Source organism: Podarcis pityusensis (assembly GCF_964106645.2).
Source record: "Podarcis pityusensis genome assembly, chromosome: 1".
NCBI classification, from domain to species: domain Eukaryota; kingdom Metazoa; phylum Chordata; class Lepidosauria; order Squamata; family Lacertidae; genus Podarcis; species Podarcis pityusensis.
Genome location: NC_138028.1, coordinates 99,387,175 through 99,410,904, shown reverse-complemented (window position 1 = coordinate 99,410,904; position 23,730 = coordinate 99,387,175). Strand labels below are relative to the sequence as shown.

General features: G+C 44.4%; 1 protein-coding gene across 1 annotated transcript in view; it reads left to right on the top strand.

The window, feature by feature from the left end:
- Positions 1-23,730, top strand: part of LOC308477018 (von Willebrand factor D and EGF domain-containing protein-like) — a 209,713-nt gene that overhangs the window by 136,316 nt on the left and 49,667 nt on the right. The window contains exon 21 of the mRNA XM_081005140.1: positions 6,032-6,196. Within this exon, the coding sequence (XP_080861266.1) occupies positions 6,032-6,196 (165 nt within the window). The remainder of the gene's footprint in view (positions 1-6,031; positions 6,197-23,730) is intronic.

The window sequence follows — 23,730 nt, the reverse complement described above, 5'->3', positions numbered from 1 at the left end:
TTTGGATCCTATTGTTCTAGGACCAATCAGACTGCTACAGTTTGGATCCTATTCAACTCAGTACATAACACCCCTCCCCTCTAAGTTCCAGTCCTGCCCGGGAGGTCGCATTCATAGTCCTCAAGGTATGCCGGCGGCCTACGTGTGCGTTGTGGCCTGGGGTGTTCCCTGGTCCGGGCTCCGGGTTCTGGCTCGTGTTCCAAGGATGCTGGCTGTGATGCGGCTGTTTGGTCTGGTGCAACCGGCTCGCTCAGTCGTGGTTCTGGTTCCGGTGTCCTTTCGGCCTCACGGGTCCTCTCTGTATTTACTGATTCTGCCTCTCCTGCTGGCCCCTCCTGCTCTATGGGCCTCACTGCCCCGCTGTTCCCTTGGGACTCCTCTGACCTGTCCTCCTCCTGGTTTTCTCCCGGGAATCGTCGCCGTATCTGGTCGCAGTGGCGGCGCCAGCATTGCCCCCCATCCGTTAGCACCTCGTACGACACGGGGCCAGTGACCCTGGTGATTGTGGCGGGTACCCATGCTGGGCCTGCCCCAAAATTCTTTGCGTACACTGGGTCCTGGGCCTCGAAGGTCCGGGGGTTCCTGCCTTCCCCCACCACTATCTCATCCTGAGCTCTATCGGGGTGAAGGCGGTCCAATCTGATTGCAAGGCGCCGACCCATTAGTAGTTCAGCGGGGCTCCGGCCAGTCGTTGAGCTGGGGGTGCTGTGCTGTGCTAGAAGGAATGTGGCAAGGCGGTACTCCCAGTCCCCTTGCGTCATGCGGCGAAGGGTGTCCTTGGTGGTCCGCACCATGCGTTCTGCTTGGCCATTGGTGGCAGGGTGGAACGGCGCCGAACGGATGTGGCGGATGGCGTTCTGCGCTGTGAAGGTTTGGAATTCTCCTGACGTAAATGCAGTCCCGTTGTCTGAGACGAGAGTGTCAGGGAGCCCGTGGGTTGCAAACAGCCTGCGTAGTACCCGGATGGCTGCGGACGTGGAAGTGGACGGTACCAGTGCGACTTCCAGCCATTTGGTGTAGGAGTCCACCACTATGAAGAATGTTTTCCCCTGAAAGGGGCCAGCGAAATCCACATGCAGGCGTGACCATGGTGCTCGGGCGGACTCCCAGGACTGGACTGGGGCCCTTGGGGGATCTGGGCGGGATTCTTGGCAGGCCTGGCAGTGTTTGACCCAGGCCTCTATCTCTCCATCGATCCCCGGCCACCACACATAACTCCTGGCAAGGGCCTTCATTCTTACTACCCCTGGATGTGTCTCGTGTAGGGCTGTGAGGACCCTTTTGCAGAGGGGCTGGGGAACAACGACTCTGCTTCCCCATAACAGGCACCCCTTGTGGGCCGACAGTTCATGTTTGCGGGTTGTGTAGCCGGCGAATTCTGGCCCGGGGCTGCTGCTGGGCCATCCCCTCCACACCCAGTCCAGGACCCGGGAGATGACCCTATCTTTCTTGGAATGGTGTGCAACTTCTTGTGCCTGAATGGGGCGGTCGGGAAGCAGCTCCAGGCTCATAACCTCTTGTGCAGGTGCTGGGTCAGGGCCTGTTTCCGGTAGTGGTAGCCTGCTGAGGGCGTCCGCATGGCCCATCGCCTTCCCAGGTCGGTGAATCAGTGCATACTGGTAGCTGGCAAGGAAAATTGACCACCTGAGGACGCGAGGAGACAGCACTTGGGGGGTCTGCTTTTCGGGGGCAAACAAGCCAAGCAACGGCTTGTGGTCAGTCACCACGGTGAAGGGCCGCCCGTACAAGAAATCATGGAATTTTTTTACTCCCTTTACGATTGCCAGACCCTCCTTGTCGATTTGCGAGTAGTTCCGCTCGGTTGTGTTGAGTGTCTGGGAAAAGTACGCCACCGGTACCTCTCTTCCATCCGGGAGTTGGTGCCCCAGGACAGCTCCAATGCCATAGGGTGAGGCGTCGCATGCTAGCACCACCGGCAGCCTCTCGTCGAAGTGTGCCAAGACCGAGTTTGAGACAAGCAAGTCCTTGACTGCCTGGAATGCGGCCTCCTGGCGCTGGCCCCACACCCAAGGGGCCCGCTTGTCCAGGAGTCTGTGTAGGGGCTCCGCTACCGCCGCCTTGTGGGGAAGGAAGGAATGGTAAAAGTTCAATAGCCCCAAGAAGGCCTGAAGTTCAGTCTTGCTCTTGGGCGCTGGGGCATCACAAATGGCCCGTACCTTGTCCCCAGTCGGGTGGACCCCTTCTGCGTCCACCATAAATCCCAGAAAGTCCACCTGAGGCACTCCTAGTAGACATTTTTCCCGCTTCACCTTGAGACCCGCTGTCTGGAAACGGTGCAGAACGGTGCGGAGGCGGTCCTCAAACTCCTCTGGTGTGGGGCCGGCAATCAACACATCATCGAAGAAGGGGGTGACGCCAGGAATCCCTTTAAGGAGAGAGTCCATTATATTCTGGAATATGCCTGGTGCCACGCTGACACCGAATTGCAGCCGCTTTACCCTGAACGCTCCTCTGTGCGTCACAATCGTCTGTGCCTCTGCTGTGGCCTCATCTACTGGCAGCTGTTGATATGCTTGGGCCAAGTCCAGCTTGCCAAAAATTTTCGACCCAGCCAGGGTGGCAAGGACATGGCTGACCACTGGTACTGGGTATGCGTGGGCCGTGAGGGCCTTGTTTATGGTACATTTGTAGTCTGCGCAGATGCGGACCGAACCATTAGGCTTGACGGGTGTGACGATTGGGGTTTCCCAGGGAGCATTAGGCACCGGCTCCAGCACTCCTTGCTCTACGAGTCGGTCCAATTCCTCGTCTATACGGGGTTTCAAGGCGAACGGGACCCGGCGGGCCTTGAGCCTGACCGGTCGTACTGCGGGGTCAAGCTGTAGCGCAATGGGGGGGCCCGTATACTGTCCCAATTTCCCATCGAAAACCCCTGGAAATTCCTTGCATATGGCGTCCACGTCCACTTGTAAGCTAGTGTGGTTCACCCCGGTGACAGCTAGCCCCAGTGGTCCAAACCATGCCAATCCCAGTAAGCTAATGTAGGGGCCCTTGACCACAAGCAAGTCCAGTTGCCGCGTCCGCCCTCGGTATTGCACCCTGAAGGTCCCCACCCCCATTGTGGGGACCTTACGTTTCTGGAAGTCCCGGAGGGTGAATGGGGCCGGCCTGAGTTTGGGACCCCCAGTGGGACACAGTTTCCTTAAGGTCCTTGCCGAGATTATGGATAGAGTTGAACCCGTGTCAAGCTCCATGCGGCATGGGGCCCCCTCTATCTGTACCTCTACATAAATTTTCTCTACGTTGGGGTGGGGCAACTGGTATACCTGGAAGTCCGTGAGCTCCGTCGAGTTGCCTTGGTGCGTTGGGCCCCGGGACCTGGGGCTCTTGGATTGGTCATCTGATGCCTGGTGTCGGGTGGGCCGAGCCCGACACACCCGGGCGATGTGTCCCGATTTTCTGCACTGCCTGCACTCTGCGTTGCGGAAACGGCAGGTCCTCCTCTCGTGACTCTCCCCGCAGCTTGCGCAGTTCCCTCCTTCTCGTCGAGGCAGCTGTGGTCTGTGCGCTGCTTGAGTGCGCTGCTGTACTCGGTGCACCTCCTCCCTGTCGGATCCTGAGTCGTCGGTGAGGTCTTCATGGTGGACCCTCGGTTGGGATGGCAGGCTCGGCCGTGCCTCTTGGGTCGACCTCTCGGCAGCTTCTGTTGCCAGGGCCTCCTCCAGAGCGACCTGGAACGTTAGGTCCTTCTTAGCGTAGAGGCGTCGTTGCAGCTTCTCATCCTTCAGGCCACCGACGAGGCGGTCACGAAGCATGTTCTCCAGCTCTGAGAAGTTGCAGAACCGGGCGGCTTGGCGGAGAGAGGTCACAAACCCAGTTATGGTTTCCCCAGGGGCTTGCCGCTTTGCGTAGAAGGCATTTCGACGAGCCACCACTGAGGGCTGCGGCGAAAAGTGCCCCTTCAGCTGTTCCATTATTGTTTTGTATGGAACAGTAGCGACGTCTTCAGGCGCAAGGAGAGCCCGGGCGATTTCAAACGTCTCCTCTCCGCAGACGCTGAAGAATATCGCCCTCTTCTTGGCGTCTTCTTCGTCGGTGACCCCTTTGGCTTCTAGGAGGAAGGTGAAACGGGAGGCGTACGCTTCCCAGTCTCCAGATGCTGGGTTGAATGGCGAGAAGCTGCTGTTGGCTGCCATTCTGAGTTCCTTGTGCCCCGGAGCTGAAGCCTGGATACACGGTGCGAGGCAGCGGTGCGGCAGTTGGCGGTGCTGTGGTGCTGTGTGTGGCAGTCAGCTCAGCGGGATCCCATCCTCGTCGCCAGTGAAATATACTCAGAGTCGCAAGGTGATTTCATGCTCTTTATTCAGCTCATAGTGGTGAGGAGGAATGAATAAATGTCCCCTCACAGTATCTGCGTTATATACATTATTTACACAATGGGCTGCACATGATTGGCTAATTCTGGAATTCTACTGTAAGCCAATCAGGTTGTGGATTCACTTCTATCTGGAGCAGGATTGGGTGGTTCCTGTCAACCAATCATACTGCTGCATTGTTCTAGGACCAATCAGACTGCTGCATTCTGAATCCTATTGTTCTAGGACCAATCAGACTGCTGCCTTTTGGATCCTATTGTTCTAGGACCAATCAGACTGCTACAGTTTGGATCCTATTCAACTCAGTACATAACAGGAAATAAAAGATAAATAATATAAAGCATGCATAGAAAAGTTAATTCTGCCCAATGCACATGTGGTTTCAAAAGTACATAAAAAGAATTGTATCTAGCCCAGCATCATTCTTCCCATAATAGACAACAGGGTGTCTCTGGGAAGTCTACAAAGCCCTTATTATCCTCCTGCTCCTTCCCAGCAACTGGAATTCAATGGGGCACTGTTTCTGAACATGGAGGTTCCATTTAACCATTGTAAATGACAGCCATTGAAGGACCCTATCCTCCACAAATCCTCTATAAAGTAGGGGCTGATTGATCTTTCTGTTCCTAGTCTGCGTTCTTTGGCAGTTTTTTAAAAAAAATATTCATGTTATTCCATTTCTGCATTGAACCAAGAATTGGGTTGTTGTTGTTTTTGTTACTCCCTTCCAAATGCAACCACTGCCACCACAACCCATTCACTGTTCATTGCAGAAACAGAATAGAAGGATGATGATGGAATTTAAACATGCAGTTTCCCCCCAAAATATCTAAACGTGCGTTTTGATGACTTTAAACTGCTTCCAGCTGCCATGAAAATCCAGTAGATTGTTAAATTCTGTTCTGCACATTATTCTGAAAGGTGCAGATCAGGCAACAGCAGAGTTAATAAATGACAGGAAAACTACATCTGCTAAATTGCCATGCCAAGCTACTGTTAAAGGCACAGGAGCAGGGTCAATGTGGTTTTTTTTATTTCCCTAAGTAATGTGAAATACCACTTTTTCCATACAAGCAAGTGTGAGGGGAGGCAACGTTGCACCCAGCCCTAGAGGAAATAGGTGGTGACGTTAAGGTTCCAGACCCATGTTTGCAAACTAAAATGAGATTTGGGGGGATGTTTCAAGGGGAATCAGGCTTTAAGCAGGAGGGTGGAGCACTCGCTTCTCCATTGGTCCTTTCCATTTCAAAGCACCCTCTCCAACAGATGCTCTGCAAAGGAAAGAGGGCCTCTAGGGCTTCCATAGATTTGCTTGTGGTGAAATATACGTTGTTTGCCTCCTACTAATGCAGCTTCTTCGCTTACGTAATTGTTCCCCAGCACTGAAAAATTACCATTTCTATTTCACTCCTGATAAATGCCAAGCACCTTTGAATAGTAAACTTTAAAACATGTAATTAGAAGGCTAATAAATCTTGCCTTAATGAGAAACAGCTGGCTTGATATGTTGTGCCTTCAGGGTTTTCTTATGCTTGGCACACAGTTTTGGGACATTCAACATTAATTATATTTTAAAAGAGTAAAAATAATGGAAAGCCTTGGCCAAAGCTCATATTAGCTCCCTGCTTAACTTTTTAATTAACTTTCCCGTTAATAGTTTAATATTGAGAAATGGCTCTTGGATACTGTTTCAGGTCATGGAGCAGTTCTGCCACCCATTACTAACTGTGCCAACAGACCTTGCTTTCCTGGAGTTGTCTGCATTGACCGTAAACCTCCAGATATTGGATACCTCTGTGGCCGATGTCCAACAGGTTTATCTGGAAATGGACGGATCTGTACAAGAGCATCAAGACCAGGTACCTGCCTTTCGTTTGGGAAGTTAAATATGATGGTGGTGGTGGTGGTGGTGGTGGTGGTGATAATAATTTTATTTATATCCCGCCCTCCCCAGCCAAAGCTGGGCTCAGAGTGGCTAACAACAGTAAAAGTAAACATAGCATTCTAAAATCAATTCATTCTAAAATTAATTCAGAATCAAATTAATGGCAACCATTAGTCTAGCATTAGTCTAGATAAGTTGGATATTGGGTGATAGACTTTTTATATACATTGTAGCATTATATTTCAATGTTAGCATTTTACTCAATCAGTAAAAGAAAAGGAGCATCAGAATGCCAGGTCATACTATTTGTCCAACCAGCCCAGGATTTTCACAAAAAGAGGCTCTTGGGAACTTGACCCTTTTAACTGAAGCTGCTGGGGATTGAACCTGGAACCTTATACATGCAGTTCATGTGCTCTAGGTAAAGGTAAAGGGACCCCTGACCATTAGGTCCAGTCGTGACCGACTCTGGGGTTGCGGCGCTCATCTCGCTTTATTGGCCGAGGGAGCCAGCGTATAGCTTCCGTGTCATGTGGCCAGCATGACTTAGCTGCTTCTGGTGAACCAGAGCAGCACACAGAAATGCCGTTTACCTTCCCGCCGGAGCGGTACCTATTTATCTACTTGCACTTTGTCGTGCTTTTGAACTGCTAGGTTGGCAGGAGCAGGGACTGAACAACGGGAGCTCACCCCGTTGCGGGGATTTGAACTGCCAACCTTCCGATCAGCAAGTCCTAGGCTCTGTGGTTTAACCCACAGCACCACCTGTGTCCCTTCATGTGCTCTACCACCAAGCTATTGTGACTTCATCGCAGCAATTGTGCTCTAAATCAAACCATCTTTTTGAAATGGCAGCTGAAAGCAGCTCCCAGTTTATAGCATCCACAAGCTAGTCAATAGTTTAATACTACAATGTCATTGGTCAACTATACCTACTTTCCTTGTTGACTGTGATCAGAAGGTCTGCAGTTCGAATCCCCGCGACGAGGTGAGCTCCTGTTGTTCGGTCCCTGCTCCTGCCAACTTAGCAGTTCAAAAGCATGTCAAAGTGCAAGTAGATAAATAGGTATCGCTCCTGCGGGAAGGTAAATGGCGTTTCCGTGCACTGCTCTGGTTCGCCAGAAGCGGCTTAGTCATGCTGTCCACATGTCAAGCTGTACGCTGGCTCCCTCGGCCAGTAAAGTGAGATGAGCGCCACAACCCCAGAGTTGGCCACGACTGGACCTAATGGTCAGGGGTCCCTTTACCTTTACCTATTTCAACATTACCCATTTAGAAACAGCATCAATGACAGGGGGTATTTGATAATAAAAATGTTCAGACTGCTTGGCAGGGGGTTGGACTCAATGGCCCTTGTGGTCTCTTCCAACCCTATGATTCTATGATTCTATGATCTCTCAGTAGTGTGTTGCACATGGTCTAGCTCTAGTTTTCAAACACTGATTATTTTATTAATTTCTGTATTTGGGTTATGAAGAGTGCTGTGATGATAGAGAAAGAGGTGACCCCCAGGTCTTAGGGACATGGCAGAAACAAGGCACATGGCCACAAAAATGAATTCAAGATTTTGGCTATCAACCAACCAGATTTCTTTTCTTCTTTTTTTTAATTCTCCCAATTCTTCATAGTCTCTGGAAGGACAAACAGGATAAATTATCCTTGTCTGCTAAATGGTGCCTGAAACTTCATCAAAAAGCTTGTCAACTGTTCATTTAGAATTCTGAGGAGGGTTTTATTTAATTATTTAAGTGAGAGTTCCTATTTATATTTCTTATGATATGACCGTTCTGCAAAGCTAGCACTCACCTGTTGCACCATTTTTAATATAATTTTAATTTAATACCAAATTCCAAGAGTGGCACAACTGAAAAACAAATTTGACTGAACTGAAGCCTATGGGCTTTGGCGAAAAAGGGCTTCCATTCAATAGTTTGATGGTTTTTCAGTATGAGACTTTTCAGTTATCATGATGGACTGCAAAACTTCAGTTAATCATTAGTTATACACGCAATTCTCTTTAAATGGGGCCTCCTGAATGGACAGTTTCCTATAATGAGCAGACTCTAGGAGCAGACTTATTTATTTGAGCAGAAAGAAACATCAGTCATGCCATTCCTCTTTCTGTGTTGAAGAAAGGTGTAATCCTAATTGAGAAAAAAGACCACAAGTAGAACTTATAGATGGTCATTTGGATTTGCATCTCTCATCCTTGAGAGATACAGATAACCAACTTGTGAAGTAGTACAAGTGAGGATTTCCTAAATTTGTGCTAACGTAAAAAAAATGAAGTGTGAAAGTATAGGTGCAGTCTTTAGTCATTGCTTCATTGTTCTTTGTTTAGCAAAATAGATTATTATTAACATGTTCTTACTAAGCCTTTTAAAGGCTTTTCCATGTGTGGAGCAAAAGCTCAAGGTTCCAGTTGTGTGGCTGCACCTCCATGTGTACAGGATAGGCTCAAGTACTTTATATAACCTGATGATTAAAGTGGATGAAATGGAAGAGTAGATAAATTAAATTTACATGCATGAAGAATTATGATTATTTGAATAATAGTTTCGATCTGCCAAAGAACACTCTTCCAGTTCCTAAACAAAGATCTCCTCTGACTAGTAAGATTCCAAGTGACATTTAAAATATTTAAACGAAAGGAGCTTCTCGGTGGCTCACACATTTTTCTGTCTTATCAGATGGTTTTGATTCAATAGTCATGATTTAAGGATTAAGAGATAAGCATTTATTCATACAAAAATTGCAAAATTGCCCATCTTTACCAAAGTGTTTTTGTACTCATGGGGGAAGAAAAATAAGCTTTTTCTTTTCTTTTTGCAAACAGGAAATTATTTTTCAAGACAGCACCTGGGAAGAAAAAAACATTCTAATTTATTGTCACCAAGTGCTTTATTGTAACTGACTACTACTTAGGGATAGGAGTGAAATCTAGTGCTATTTGTGAGCTCCAATTATTGCCCCTGTTCCATACATCAGCTTCTGAGATGCATTTTCTTATTCTGGTAAAGAGAAAAGTAGAGCTTTTCTCTTGTTTCACTTGTAGATTTTATTGCTGAACTGTATTTTCTCTTTCAAATATGACAACAGTGAAAATTGCATAAAGGCTTATTAGCTATGAGAGAGAAGCTTAGCACACTATTTGTTAGTGCTGCAAAGCAATACTTTGGGTGAAGTTACTCTCAGGTTTGCACCTGCCATTACTGAGCAGCAGCTTCTAATCAACTCAAGCCTTATAGTCGGAACTGGGATTTCCAAGGTTGTCTAGTGCAAGTCCCTACAGTTGCGTGTTACGATCCCAGGACCTCCCCCAATAAATAAAGACACAATTGACACGGAATTTAGTTTAAGGTTATTGACATAATTTTGGCCACAACTTTATTGATTACAGATCGTGAGTGGTTTGCTTAGGCATTGGTTCCCGACTAGCTGCACCTGACCTTGGCAGGGCAGCACTGACGCCTGGACTCCGGCTGACATCAGTAGGGGAAAACATCCTGGGGGAGCATTGGACCAGGTTCAGACTCAAGCTCACCTCAAATGCTCCCAGGGGCTCTGGCGTGGCCCTAACCCCTAGAAGGGGATCGGACAAAAGCAAGACAAGCCCCTGGATTTCTTTAACTGAATACCCTTTTGCACATGGGGGGGGGCAGGTGTGACAACCTCCCCTCGACCACACCTTGAACCAATGCCTAACCACCAAACCTTACAAAGTTGTGACGATTTGCTACACGGCAGGTGAAACCCAAGTGGCACCAGCCAATCAGCCAAATGGGAAAATTCCTACCGGGCCCCTGTCCCAAGAACAGACGATCCACGACGGCATAGCAAGGTCATAGCAAGACCCTAAATATAGGGAGCGTGGGAGGGTGATCCGATGCACGAGGCGAAAAGAGGAAGCTCAACGCAGCGTCCAGCGGTATATATGGGTCCCTCGGTTAATGCATGAAACAGTTCCATTGGCCAGCTTTACCCCAGCCACCAAGGGATCACCAATCAGGTTCTTGTGGCTACCAATCACTCCCACCCACAGCAGGAGTGAGGTCAGGCTTGATGATCTCACCACAACGCGTGCTCTCTGGGAGGAGGACACAATTTGTAGGGACCCCGCTAGTAAAGCATGCTTAATAGAGCTTGGGTGGCCACTTGCTTTGCAATTTCTAATGAAACGGAGGCTGTGTGTTCCACTGTCAAAACAGCCCAGGGGGCCTCCACTGCTGTCCTTCCCTGGCACTGCAGCTAGTGGCTGCTTGTATTTGATCACCCAGCTGCAGGGCTGTTGGCCATGGTAGCACTCACTGCACCTGCTAGTTGACAACCAGCCTCTCCCTGCCTGGATGGGTTTAACCAATGACTGCACTGTAATATGTGATGGGAGCAAATCAGCTACTTGGTTCTTACTAGCAGTTGGGTAGCCATAATGTTTTATCTCCCACAATACATTGTCATACTCGCCAACTGACCTGCAAGAAGACAGTGGCCAAAATGGATGTGTTATTTCAGGCTGTACTTTTTTTAGACATGGCATGCCAACACATGCATTTTGGGGTGCTGTGCCTGAGAAAAAGTGCTGTTGGGGGCCCCACAATCTCAAACAGGTCACGTAACTCACACAGGGGTACAGGCCCAGAAGATGGCACCCTGGATTTGGGCAGTGTCGCTTGGGAAGGGATGCAATGCCCAGCATTCAGTGCTGGGTGCCAAATCCTTGCATTGTGGGAGATAAAGCAAGGCTACTTCCTGTTGCTCACCAGAGCTGATTGGTTACTCGGCTACCATCCTATTGCAGCATATGCCAATCTAGGGTGGGAGTATATGCAGTGCTGCCAAGTGGTGAGCACCAAGATGATTGGCAGTGGGCAACGGATAGTGAGGGCCCATATAAGTTTAGCCCTGGTTATTCCCAAGCACATAACTTTGAGGCTTATACCTTGATATTTGCCAGTTTTGTTTTTGTTTTTTGTTTAACAAAATGCATTAAAAAAGATATCAACTAGTTGAGGGCCTAATATATTTTCTTTCATGTAAGCAGTAACAATAATATAAATATGATTGAGGGTTTTTGTCCTGCCCTTTTCAATGTTGTGAGAAGGGGTTGCTGTTTAAGCACACACACACACAGAGAGAGAGAGAGAGAGAGAGAGAGAGAGAGAGAGAGATTCTATGGAGTTCAGTTAGTCACAAAATTCTCTGGATCAGGTGCTAGGTATTAGTGATGCTGTCTATAGCCTCATCCAGCCTGGTTCCTATGTGCATTTCTCCACAGGAGTTCCATCTTTCCCAGGGAGTGTAGGGAGAGATTAAACTTTGCGGGGGGGGGGGGGGTAGCAGTTGGCTTGCATGTACAATTCAGCTTTTCCACTCCATCCACAAGGGATAAATGCAGACTACAAATAAAGAGGAGGGATGGTGCAATTAAAGAAAATGGGATTTGATCTGAAACCTGCTGAGATTTCTTTCAGGGATAGCTAGGAAAAATCTAAGCAAAACAATGTCTTGTTGTGTTGTAAAAATAAAGGGCATATCGAAAGAAGAGGAAAAGGATGTCATCGTGTCAGAGTGTTGCGTTATACATTCAGTGGTGGTAGGCGGCAAACTATTCAGATGTGCTGTGAAAATTACTGTGGACCCAGGGAAGTAATAGCTTTTTGCTTCTGGGATGCAAAATAAATCCAGTAGTACCCAGTAGATGTTACTGGAACTGCTGCTAGGAGTCATCCTACCTCTCAGGGAAAAATGAGTTTTCTACAATAATTTATCTTGCCTAGGCAATAGCTACTAAAAATCTAGACACTTAAGGGGGGAAAATACTACAGGGAAGTTTTCTACGGAGTACTCAGTGACCTAGATATAACACCCAAAGGTAGACACGATGGGAAGAATATTTTAGATAATTTAAAAGATAAATGATTTCCAGCCTTGCTGATCCATACATTCCATCAATCTAGAATATGTTAAGCACTCCAAATCCGGATGATATATTTAGCAAGCAATGTAGCTCAGCAACAGAAGACCCATGAATCCCAAGCTATAAAACCACTAGGGAGAGGCCCATGTTACAAGCCATGAATAATATTTGCATTCAATCACAACATCTACCGCAGATTACATCCCTTTTCTAACAAGGCCCTGCTATTTTCCCCTCCCCCCAACTCCACTTAAGCAATTGCACTTCCTTCCTGAGTTTTAATAGAAAAGACTAACAACTCAACTACTAAGTATCTAAACAGAGGAAAATGGCTTTGTGTGTAATTGTGAGAGGATTTTGTAATCATTTAAATGTAGGTGTTCGGGTGATTACATTTCTATGTAACTATGCATTCAAAATAAAGAAAGCAGCCTTTTCACAGCAGTGACAATGAATGCTAGTTTGGTGGCAGCCACAGGACAAAGCTTAGATATTCTTTCCAGCTTTGTTGAATGCTTTTCTTGAACACCACAAGATGTACTGATGGCAGCCAACCTTAGATGGTTTTAAAATGGGATTAGACTAATTCACATTGGACATTCTGTCCAAATGCTTGGTTTGGCCTACTATTCAGGCCCCTGAGAACCGGAGTTGTTGCTGAAATTTAAGTTAATAGTCCCCACCCCCCATGGATGACATTTTGGATTATGTCCATCTGTGAAGTTTATGGGGCTTTGTCCCAACAGTTCCAGCCAGCTATGGATATTTGGTTATCTTTCTATTCTGCCAAACCACCTCAAATGTAGAAGATCTGACTTACCAATATTTGCTCAAAATATGTTCTAAATATACTTTTGTTACATATCCCTAAAAAAATTATTGCCACCACAATTTCTTTCACAAAACAATCTGCTTAGTACATCATGAATAATACTGCATAACACAAACCACTGACCAGTGGCTAACTGGCCTCTCAAAACCTAAGCTTTTATGTTCTCCTGCCCCGTTTATAAACTGACAGACCTAACTGTGAAGCACTAAGACCTATGACAGCTTCTTTCGTGACTTGTTTAGCAACATAAATGACAATTACAACAGCCCACAATAAGTTTAGTATACAAAGTAAACAGTTGGGCTTTCTGTAAATGCAAGATTTTAACCTCTCACTGTTTACCAGTTCATAATCACGACAATACACATTTTTTAAAAAATCTACATAGCGTGTTAACAATGTTTTACCTCAGACTTTAATTCTCTATACTATACACTGCACACAGTGCTAGTTCCATGGTACTTAGTGACCATGGAACAATGTGTGTGCAGTGCTCTGAACACGTGGTAGTGCTATACAAATGTCAGGTATTAACAATGACTAAAATCTTTCTTACATTATTTTGGTTGTGTTCCAAAATACACCGTAGAAGACTTCTGCTTGTTGTTTAGAACAGAAGATCAACAAACAATCACTAAAAGTCACCAGTCTATAAAAAACATCAACATCCAGTACAGTACTAAATTTAGTGAGCTGTTTAACCAATATAAATATACCTAGGGGACATTACAAGATTATAGCTCAGTGACATGTTTTGAATGCAGAAGATACCAAGTTCAGTTCTTGGTGTCTCCTGTTAGAAGAATCAGGTAGTGGGCTATGTAAAAGATATTTGCTAGAGATCCTGGAAAAGTACTAACAAAGTAAGATAACACTGGGCTAGATTGGTAAATAGTCCTGCCTGCCATAAGGAAGCATGTCCTGTTATAAGGAAACCTCCTATATTCCTAAACTGCTCATACACACACACACACACACACACACAGAGAGAGAGAGAGAGAGAGAGATCTAATCATTTGAAAATAACTGTGAAATCATGCAGAATTGCCTAAAGAAAAGTGTTCTTGGGGGGCATTTACATATACTTATGTAATATTAAAAGGCATCTATTATTTCTTTTGAAGCAATTGCAATTTAGGAAAAGAAATCCTGATTTTCATCACATGTTAAGTAAATGTCACTTTTATGTATTTAAAGCTGGAAATAATGTGGTTGCAATTTTAGGCCATTTACTGCTTGGGAGTTAAATAAAAGACAGAATTATTTGCAAAATATTTAAATTTGAGCCGTTTTTCCTTTGAAGAAATGGCATGGGTTTTCTTTTGAAAAAAATATTATGAATTTCTTCTGCCGTCTGTTCTTATACATCTTAATATTCTCATGTAGCTCAGCGAACTAGATCAGACCTCGCTAGTTGTAGCTCATCCACATATACCAATATTGCACAGTTTCAGCCATGAGGAAAAGTCAGTGACAGTCCTAGAGTCATCAGATAACAATGGCATTTTTTCTCTTTCTTTGTTGGGAGTATTGGAAGGGGAGCATGCCCGAAATACTTTAATAAAACACACTATTAGGATCCTATTTCTTGAGAAGCAAATATGCCGGTATGGTAGGTCCCAAAAATCCATACAATAAATCTAGAGAGATAGCAGTGATGCATAAGCCCCGCCCCCTTGTATTGTGGAGCACTTGCCCCACCCTGTATGGTTTACTATACATAGTCAAGCAGACTTCTCATTTCCAGGCAATCCTACAGCACATGGAGAGTGGGAGTGAGATCACTAATGAATAAGAACTGTTCTTCTGGATCAGACCAAAGACCCAACTAGTCCAGCATCATGTTCTCATGCTGTGTCAACCCATGGGAAGCCTTCTAGCAAGAGCAGTGCGCCACAGTGCACTCCCCACTTGCATATTTATCAATAGTCTCAATTTGATTGGGACATTCCGGAATTATGGAAGCCATACCAGCTTCGGATCCCAGGATGTTCTCTTTGGGCTCCTGAGAGAATGCAGTCCCCAACAGAGTCACTGGCGCAGATTGTGCTGGCTCCTTCATGCCTTTCTTTATTGCCTCCCCACAGCAGCTGTGGCTGGAGCTGCAACAGCGGTACCAACAGCGCAGATGCCTCTGCTTGCCTGCCTGCCTGCTTCTCCCTGATGCTTGCCCATCCCAAAACACTCCAAGTGCTACTTCTGGCTCTTCCTCCTCCAGTGTAGAGATGTGGAAGAATGTAGAGCAAACTTCTCCTAGCACTTTCAGTCTCCAATTGAAAAATTGGCTTTCTGCTCTCTGTCCTGATTCACTGGCCCAAAGGAGGGCTGGTGGGTGCAGAGATACCAAACAAGGATGTCAAAAATGACAGTGGTCAGTTTGAATGCTTTATTAACGAAAGGTGTAGACTTACAGCAAACACGGGATGGACACTGCAGCAAGGAGATGGCTTGTCGGCACCCAAGCAAAGGAGCATATATTCTTTACACCCAAAGCAGCAGGACTTCCTTGGCCAGGACTTCCTATCGCTTCATCTGACCAGATGAGGTCATAGGTGGCAGCACCCCAAGCCCACGGATAAGGATAGTATCATAAACAAGCCAATTAACTTATATCAAACAACTGAATATTAAACATATATGTGCTCATGATTACAACAACTAGCAATTAATTGTGGGGTTATCTTGACTACCAAGATGGCATTTGCAGGGCTTCCAGAGCAATTCCGCTTTGGTTCAACACACACTCTCAGTGGAAAACTGTGCATCAGAGAAGGGAGCAGGGGTTCATTGCTGAGTGCCTAAGAGCCAGAACTGCGCCTTTCCATGCCGTAGAGATTCAGAGTCTTCAATTGTTTACCAGAAGTTTAGGTTGTATTGTCACTCTACACCTTTCCCCATATTTATGTCTCCACTTGCCCCACATCCACCAATCAGTGCACTGCTGTCTGTCCCCCACCCCCTCTCTCTCGGCGTGCTGACAAAACTCCAGGAGCACAGCCCCTAAAGATGAGCATCCCAGTTTCCTCTGCAGCGTGCTGGAGGATATGCACAACAACAAAACATAGCCATCATAGCTAGTAGCAATTGATAGCCTTATCTTTTACAAATTTGACCATCCCTACCTTTTGTGGGAGCTTTTATGGTCCAGTTCCCTTTCCATGCTGTCTTAATTTCATGTATAGAATAATGCCTTGCAGGACTAAACTGATCTGTTTCTTCTCAATACACCCAATCAGTCCCTTGCCAAATGCGCCTAATTTATATGTTTACAAATGTATGAAAAAAATAATATTGCTAAAGACCTGAATGCCCTGGCTTTCTTCCCACTTTATCTGGCTAGTGATTTTGAAAGCTAGCTGGCTACTGTGTGCATTAAGGTAATGAAATTCAAAATGAAAATAATTTTGATGGATTGCTCTGTCTTTAGAGAACACCCTTCTGAGTAATTTCATAATTATCCAGATAATGGGAACATTATCTACCTGTTGTACCTTTAATGTAACATATATATGTGTATGTGCATTTATCTGTAAAAAGTCCAATATTCTACTTATGCTGTCATAAAAAGGCAGTTCACAGCTATTTTTTCCTTAATGTGAAAAATAGTGTTCAGGATACTATGGAAACACTTTAATATGAGCAAGGCTGTGTCAATTATCCTCATTCCCAGCGTCCAAACATTTCAATGTTTCTGCAAGTTGTTTGCATGTTGGCTTCCAGTGTGATTAGGAACTGAACAGGTTAGGTACATTTGTGTGTGTTTAGCCTTGGACATGGATCTTGGGAAACAGATGTGTAAGGAAGCTGGGCGAAACTGACTTCACTGTCCTCTACACCCCAGCAGACTCTCAGCCCATTGCACAGGCTCTCCTAAAGATCATGGGACTATGAGGAGGACAGAGAGGAAAGCGGGGATCCCAGAAAATAGTAAGAAAGTAACACTGATATTCAGAAACTCCACCTGCACAGGTTGCCTGTAGCCAGTTTTGAGGTATTCCCTTCCCTTGTAGCAATCTATGTCACAGTCCCCACCCCCATTCATTGAGGTCTTTTGACCCTCAAGGGAGCCTTTTTGTGCAGCTGTGTGAGCTACTAGGAGGGTGGTGTGGAGGTTTTTCTGGATCCAACCTCCTGTTCAGAGATTCTGAAGAATGAGCACGTGGTGTTTGGGAAAGAGGACAGTAGGTACAATCCTGATTCATAAATTCACATATAAATTTACTGGAAGCTAGTGCTCTCTGACATCTCTTACAGATTTCCATAGCTATTCTTTCCATAGTTTCACATCCTGGCCATAAGAATCGAATCATTTTTTCAGTTTTAATTATCACTGATGCATCCTTGAAATATATTAGCAATAATAATCTTAGTATTCTATATCCTAAAATTCTATTGCATCATATACTTGTTTTATTTTCCTTTGTTACCTTGCAGTCTCACCTTAAATGAGTAACTGGTACTTTCACTGCTGGCACTATTTCTATTAAAGTCATGAATGTATGTAGTTCTGTGCTGTCATCACATATTTCACAAACGAATATTATCTTCTAATTAGAGTTGAAACAAATATTTACATTTTTGATTCTGGCAGGCATCAGACATGAAATCTCATAAGCTGTCCACTGTGAAATACTAAATACCGCTGAATGTCAGCTGTCAAGAACAGTCAAATATTAATTACTATGGGCCAATGATAAAATACCGAATGCCTTTTCATCCCATGTCAGCTCTCAAAAACTGTAAAATACCAATCAACTGCATAACTTGTGGCCAACCAAAGTCCAACATAGCCCAACAGACCTGTATGACAGCTCATCTGACTAGTAGGCCCAGTGGGCTATATTCAGGGTGAAATCCAGTGCTATGTAAGTGGACTTCTGCTCAGAGAATGGGACCTCCCATTCCTCTGCTCCTACAACGCGCTTCTGACCATGAACCATTGGATTCACTGTCAGCTTGGTCACATGGTGTGCAGGTTGTGTTTAAAAGTAAAGGGTAAAGGGACCCCTGACCATTAGGTCCAGTTGTGCCGGACTCTGGGGTTGCAGCACTCATCTCGCTTTATTGGCCGAGGGAGCCAGCGTACAGCTTCCGGGTCATGTGGCCAGCATGACTAAGCCGCTTCTGGCGAACCAGAGCAGCGCACAGAAATGCCGTTTACCTTCCCGCCGGAGTGGTACCTATTTATCTACTTGCACTTTGATGTGCTTTTGAACTGCTAGGTTGGCAGGAGCAAGAACCGAGCAACAGGAGCTCACCCTGTTGCGGGGATTTGAACCGCCAACCTTCTGATTGGCAAGTCCTAGGCTCTGTGGTTTAACCCACAGCACTACCTGCGTCCCTCTAGGTTGTGTTTAGGAGTATATAAATAGATGGACTTTCCAGAAGAACCTCAAGGGTACATCTCCATCTATCTGATTTAGCAGGTCAGTTCGGGAGTTATAAGACTGGTATGATTTAGAAAGAAACCAGTTTTATTTATTTTTTTAATTTTAAACTTGCATCCCATCTTAAGGAAACTGTACGAAAACTGCTCATCCCCATTTACATGGAGCCTACACTGACTTGGAAAGCAGCAGCATTGAACTCAGTGGAGCGTAGTTCTGAGCAGACATTCTTAGTATTGCACTATTAGTAAATATAGAGATTGGGATGATAAAAGAGATAGAATGCACAAAGCAAAGGTTATGCAAAGAAAGCTTCACTTTAGGCTTCAATAGAGTACAGTGGTACCTCGGGTTAAGTACTTAATTCGTTCCAGATGTCCGTTCTTAACCTGAAACTGTTCTTAACCTGAAGCAACACTTTAGCTAATGGGGCCTCCTGCTGCCGCTGTGCCACCGGAGCACGATTTCTGTACTCATCCTGAAGCAAAGTTCTTAACCTGAAGCACTATTTCTGGGTTAGCGGAGTCTGTAACCTGAAGCGTATGTAACCTGAAGCGTATGTAACCTGAAGCGTATGTAACCCAAGGTACCACTGTATGGGGGGGATTCTCAGTGGTACAGCATTCCACTGCTTAAAAAATAATAATTTTGGCTGTTCCAAATATGGAGGTTTTCCCCTTTTTGTTTAAAATTGACATACAGTGGTACCTCTAGTTATGAACTTAATTCGTTCCGGAGGTCCGTTCTTAACCTGAAACTGTTCTTAACTAGAGGCGTGCTTTTGTTAATGGAGCCTCTTGCTGCCACTGTGCCACCGGCACACAATTTCCGTTCTCATCCTGGGGCAAAGTTCTCAACTCGAGGTAACACTTCCAGGTTAGCGGAGTTTGTAACCTGAAGCATTTGTAACCCGAGGCGTTTGTAACTCGAGGTACCACTGTACTCAGTTTCTCCCACCCTTCCCTCAAACTGCCTCCCAAACTTTCATGCTAATTTCAGGTGCTGCAGAAAGCTGGAAAGACATACCCGGGAGGTTGCATGAGGAAACGTGTCAACTTTCTTATCTAAAAGATTGGATATGGGGGGGGCACAATCCTTTCTTTCATCTGGCTAATATTATATTTGGTCTGGTTTGTAGGAATGAAGAAGAGCTAATGATGTCCCAGCAGCATCCTCCAAATACTTATGCATAAGTAGTTTTATGGCACCATTCACGGGATGGACATTTTAGGACAAGTCAATGTGTGAAGAGTAGACAGCTGCAAAGACCCATATATATCACGTATTTTGTCAGAAATTGGAATACTCAGGGTATGCCCCCTGCTGTTATTAACTCCCATCTGGCGTGTTTACATAAATGAAGGATACCACAGCAGTAGTAAGGGAACAGGTCTAATGGCTGGCATGTGCATGGTCAACAAACATAATCACCACCATTGCTATTTCAACATTGGCAGTTTTTACTGCTACTACTCTAAACATTATTTAACTAGCATGAATAACCAAAGAACATTTAATTTTCTACTGGGACATAAATGTACTTAATATCCTCTGAATTTAATGATAGGCAAGCCAGCACTCTCCACATCTGATTCAGAAATGATCCATGAAAATGGATTACTTCATTGTGAATTTGACAGGTGTCCAAAAATAATCATTGCTTTCCTCTTTTTACTGATTGTTTTCCAGTTGACAATGTGCATTCGTGATGTAATGTAATTCCAAGTACATGAGGGCCAATAGGCCTTCCAGCATTTTTCGCCTACTCATGTAGGGGACATGAGGGGAGAAGAGTGGGATTTGGTGTCCTACCCAATTCTTCATAGTTCCTTTAGGTTCAGCATATTCTGCTGCTTTTCAGTGCAATGTTACACTCACCATAGCCCTGAATTCTGATTGCTTCCTCCTGCTAAATGCTCTCTGTAGCTTTATGTTGCCCTTTTCATAATGAAGTAGCTGGCACGGAGAGGGATATATCTAGTGCAGCATTTGGGGAATATCTTAAGCATTAAATGGATTAACTAGAATTAAATGCTATTTCCTCTCACATCTTATACAGTTCAGAAAAATATCCTCTGACTTGCACTCCACCTCATCATTGCTGCATGCCAGGACTGTGTTTGCTTTAATGATTGAAGCTTTCAAATTCTTCGATCTCATTTTATTCAAATGCAGCAATAAATGGATTTAAATGTCAATTACACTGTTCTGAAAGATTTTCATTTGAAAACCAAGGAATGATCTGGACTCTGAGACAAATAAATAAGTCCTTTAATATGACATGAGTAAATAGATTGCTCTCACTTAATACAACCTCTTTTGCTATAAAATAACTCAAGATTTTAGCACCACTCACTTGGCAGCAATGAAGCCTTTGCAACAATGTTTGCCACCGTTTTTATTCCAACTAAACTTTTAAAAACATCTCACTGGTAAACTACCAGTGAATGCTTACACACACACACACACACACACACACACACACACACACACTCTACATGGAGATGTGCTGAGAAATCTTTGAGATTTGGAGAACAAATATATGTCCATTTTTAACTAGAGTTACTTGGAATTAAATCCCATTAATTGACTAGAAACGAATTCTGGATGTCATTAGGATTGCAACTGCACCCTAATCCATGTCTGCCTGATTCATATAATTTCTCCTTGTGCCCTCCATCTTTCCCAACATCAGGGTCTTTTCCAGGAAGTCTTCTCTTCTCATGAGGTGGCCAAAGTACTGGAGCCTCAGCTTCACAATCTGTCCTTCCAGTGAGCACTCAGGGCTGATTTCCTTAAGAATGGATAGGTTTGATCTTCTTGCAGTCCATGGGACTCTCAAGAGTCTCCTCCAGCACCATAATTCAAAAGCATCAATTCTTTGGCGTTCAGCCTTCTTTATGGTCCAGCTCTCACTTCCACACATCACTACTGGGAAAACAATAGCTCTAACTATACGGACTTAATTCCTTCCTCTGAATTTCCTTATTGACACAGAATCTGAACACAGAATCTGAATGATCTGTGAATCATTTGAGGAGACTGAGTGAATTAGTTGACATGATCACAGTCACATTGGAAGCCACCTTTTAAATAGATGTCATGTATACACATGTACGTGCAAAGTTTGTCTGGTGAATTTGAGTAGTACATTGAGGTGATTAATATTATCATCATTTACCTGTTTTAGACGCTTAAGCAGTAGCAGCTGCCAGGACATTGTCCTGTTCATTTCTGTGTAGTTCCTTCCTTATTTCAGATATCGTGATATATTGATATATGACGATGTTTAGCTGGTGATATGCCACACTACTGAAAACCAGTTATCGCCCAGCCCTAGTAGAAACCTATTAAATTTTAGCATATAGTTATACTTGACTAGAAGGATGCACTACACACACACACACACACACACACACACACACACAGTATGTGGAGTGTTGAGCACCAGTGCATATAAAAACATGGCTTCTGACATTGTTGAGTGCCCATACCATGTCATTGTCTCTTTGATAATTTTGTTGACTTATTCAGTCTTCTTGGTTTCCCCCTATTATTTTTTTAAAAGCCTGGTTAGGTTATAGATTCTCTGTGTCACAAAAGAAATTCAGAGGGGAAACCCAGAGAAGCGGTTAATAAAGAGGCGAAGAGAGATAAATGGAAAGATGGGACGATATCTTACACTCTTGTAGCAAGACTCCTTAGACTAATATAATTTTTCTATACTCTCCCGACAATTTAGATAAGGCATATGTGGTGTTGGTGGTGTATGTTTCTAGTTTAAAGTAATGAACCTCAGAGCACAATACGTCAGAGAAATGTTTCTTTGCAGTCATTTTTCTAAATGAAGGATGAGCTATTCAGAATGTGCTACTGAATGTTAACGATACTAAAGCTATACAAATTGAAAATTTATTGAATTGTCTTAATAATGAGATGCATTCTTAAAATTATAGAGTACATTGTAAAGCTGTGACAAGAAAATAGGAAGCCAAGTGAGGGAAATATTCAGCACGGCCAGTCAGAGCGGCTCATAATGATCCAGTGGTGGGTAAATGCCCAGGTGGAAGTAACACAGGTTTAATTGTGAACAGGACTGCTAACGCATCTATCTATTGAGGCATTTCATTATATCGATAGCTAAATATTTATTTAAAGGAGAGGAATTGAGAGAGTTTCTAACTCTCATGGGTAGAAGTGCAATAAAAACCCTCTTCAGTCATTTGGTACCCACTGGTTTATTCTCCACTGGCATCAATTTGATCAGACATCAGCTGTCAATCACACCATTCACGCCTACCACCCAGTGGAAGGATAGCCAAATTTACATGGATAGGCAAGGGATAGGGGTGTTCCCTAAACGATTTGTGGCTTCAAAGGTAAAAACCAATGCTTCAAATTGTGTTCTCAAAGGGAACACAAGGAGGGAGCCGATAAATAATGTCCAATAGTGGAGTCACATGCTCCAGTAAACACACCCCAGCTCAAATTCTGGTTGCAGGATTTTGTTCCAACTGTGATTTCCAAACACTTTTCAAAGGCAGACTTGTGTCAAGCCTGTTGCAATAATTTAGCCTGGTTGTCACCAAAGCATGTAATAATGTTTCCAGTCATATAGAAGCACTCTGGCTGCTTTCCTGATCTACAGTTTTCAGACCCAGTGATGCTGAAAACTAAGATAGGAAGAAAAGCAGGTTTGGGATTCCTTGCAAGAAGATAACATGAGTAATACAACCCCAATTTACAATTATAGCCAAGTCAATGTTTCAAAGGAATATTTGCAGGTAGATCCCCCAGCACTAAATGCTACTCTTTAATAAGCACACTTTCTTTCTTTCTTTCTTTCTTTCTTTCTTTCTTTCTTTCTTTCTTTCTTTCTTTCTTTCTTTTCTATACTGCCGTTCATCTGAGGATCATAGTATAAATATAAATATAAAATGCAATATAAAAACACAAAGATACATAATATAATACCAAACAAAACAATACACACACACCCAAATTTAAATTGTTTAAGTACTAGCCAAAGGCCTTTTCTGCAGCACACTTGCCATAAGTAATAAACAATGTGGTCATGGCCCTTCCCTTTGATTTTTTTTAAGCTACAAAGACATTGACGTTCCCCATAATACCAAGCATGCAACTTGGCAAATACTCGTATTAGAAGGAAGTCACTCCAGCTGTAGCTCATTCTGCTTACATATTTCCAAAGATGCGTGACACTTAAGGAAGGAAGGAAGGAAGGAAGGAAGGAAGGAAGGAAGGAAAGAAAGAAAGAAAGAAATCCAGTTTGGTACTGCATTTGCAAAACACTTTGTGGAGGGGAATATAACGTCAACTTTGACCTTGAACACTGTCATTGGTATTTCCCC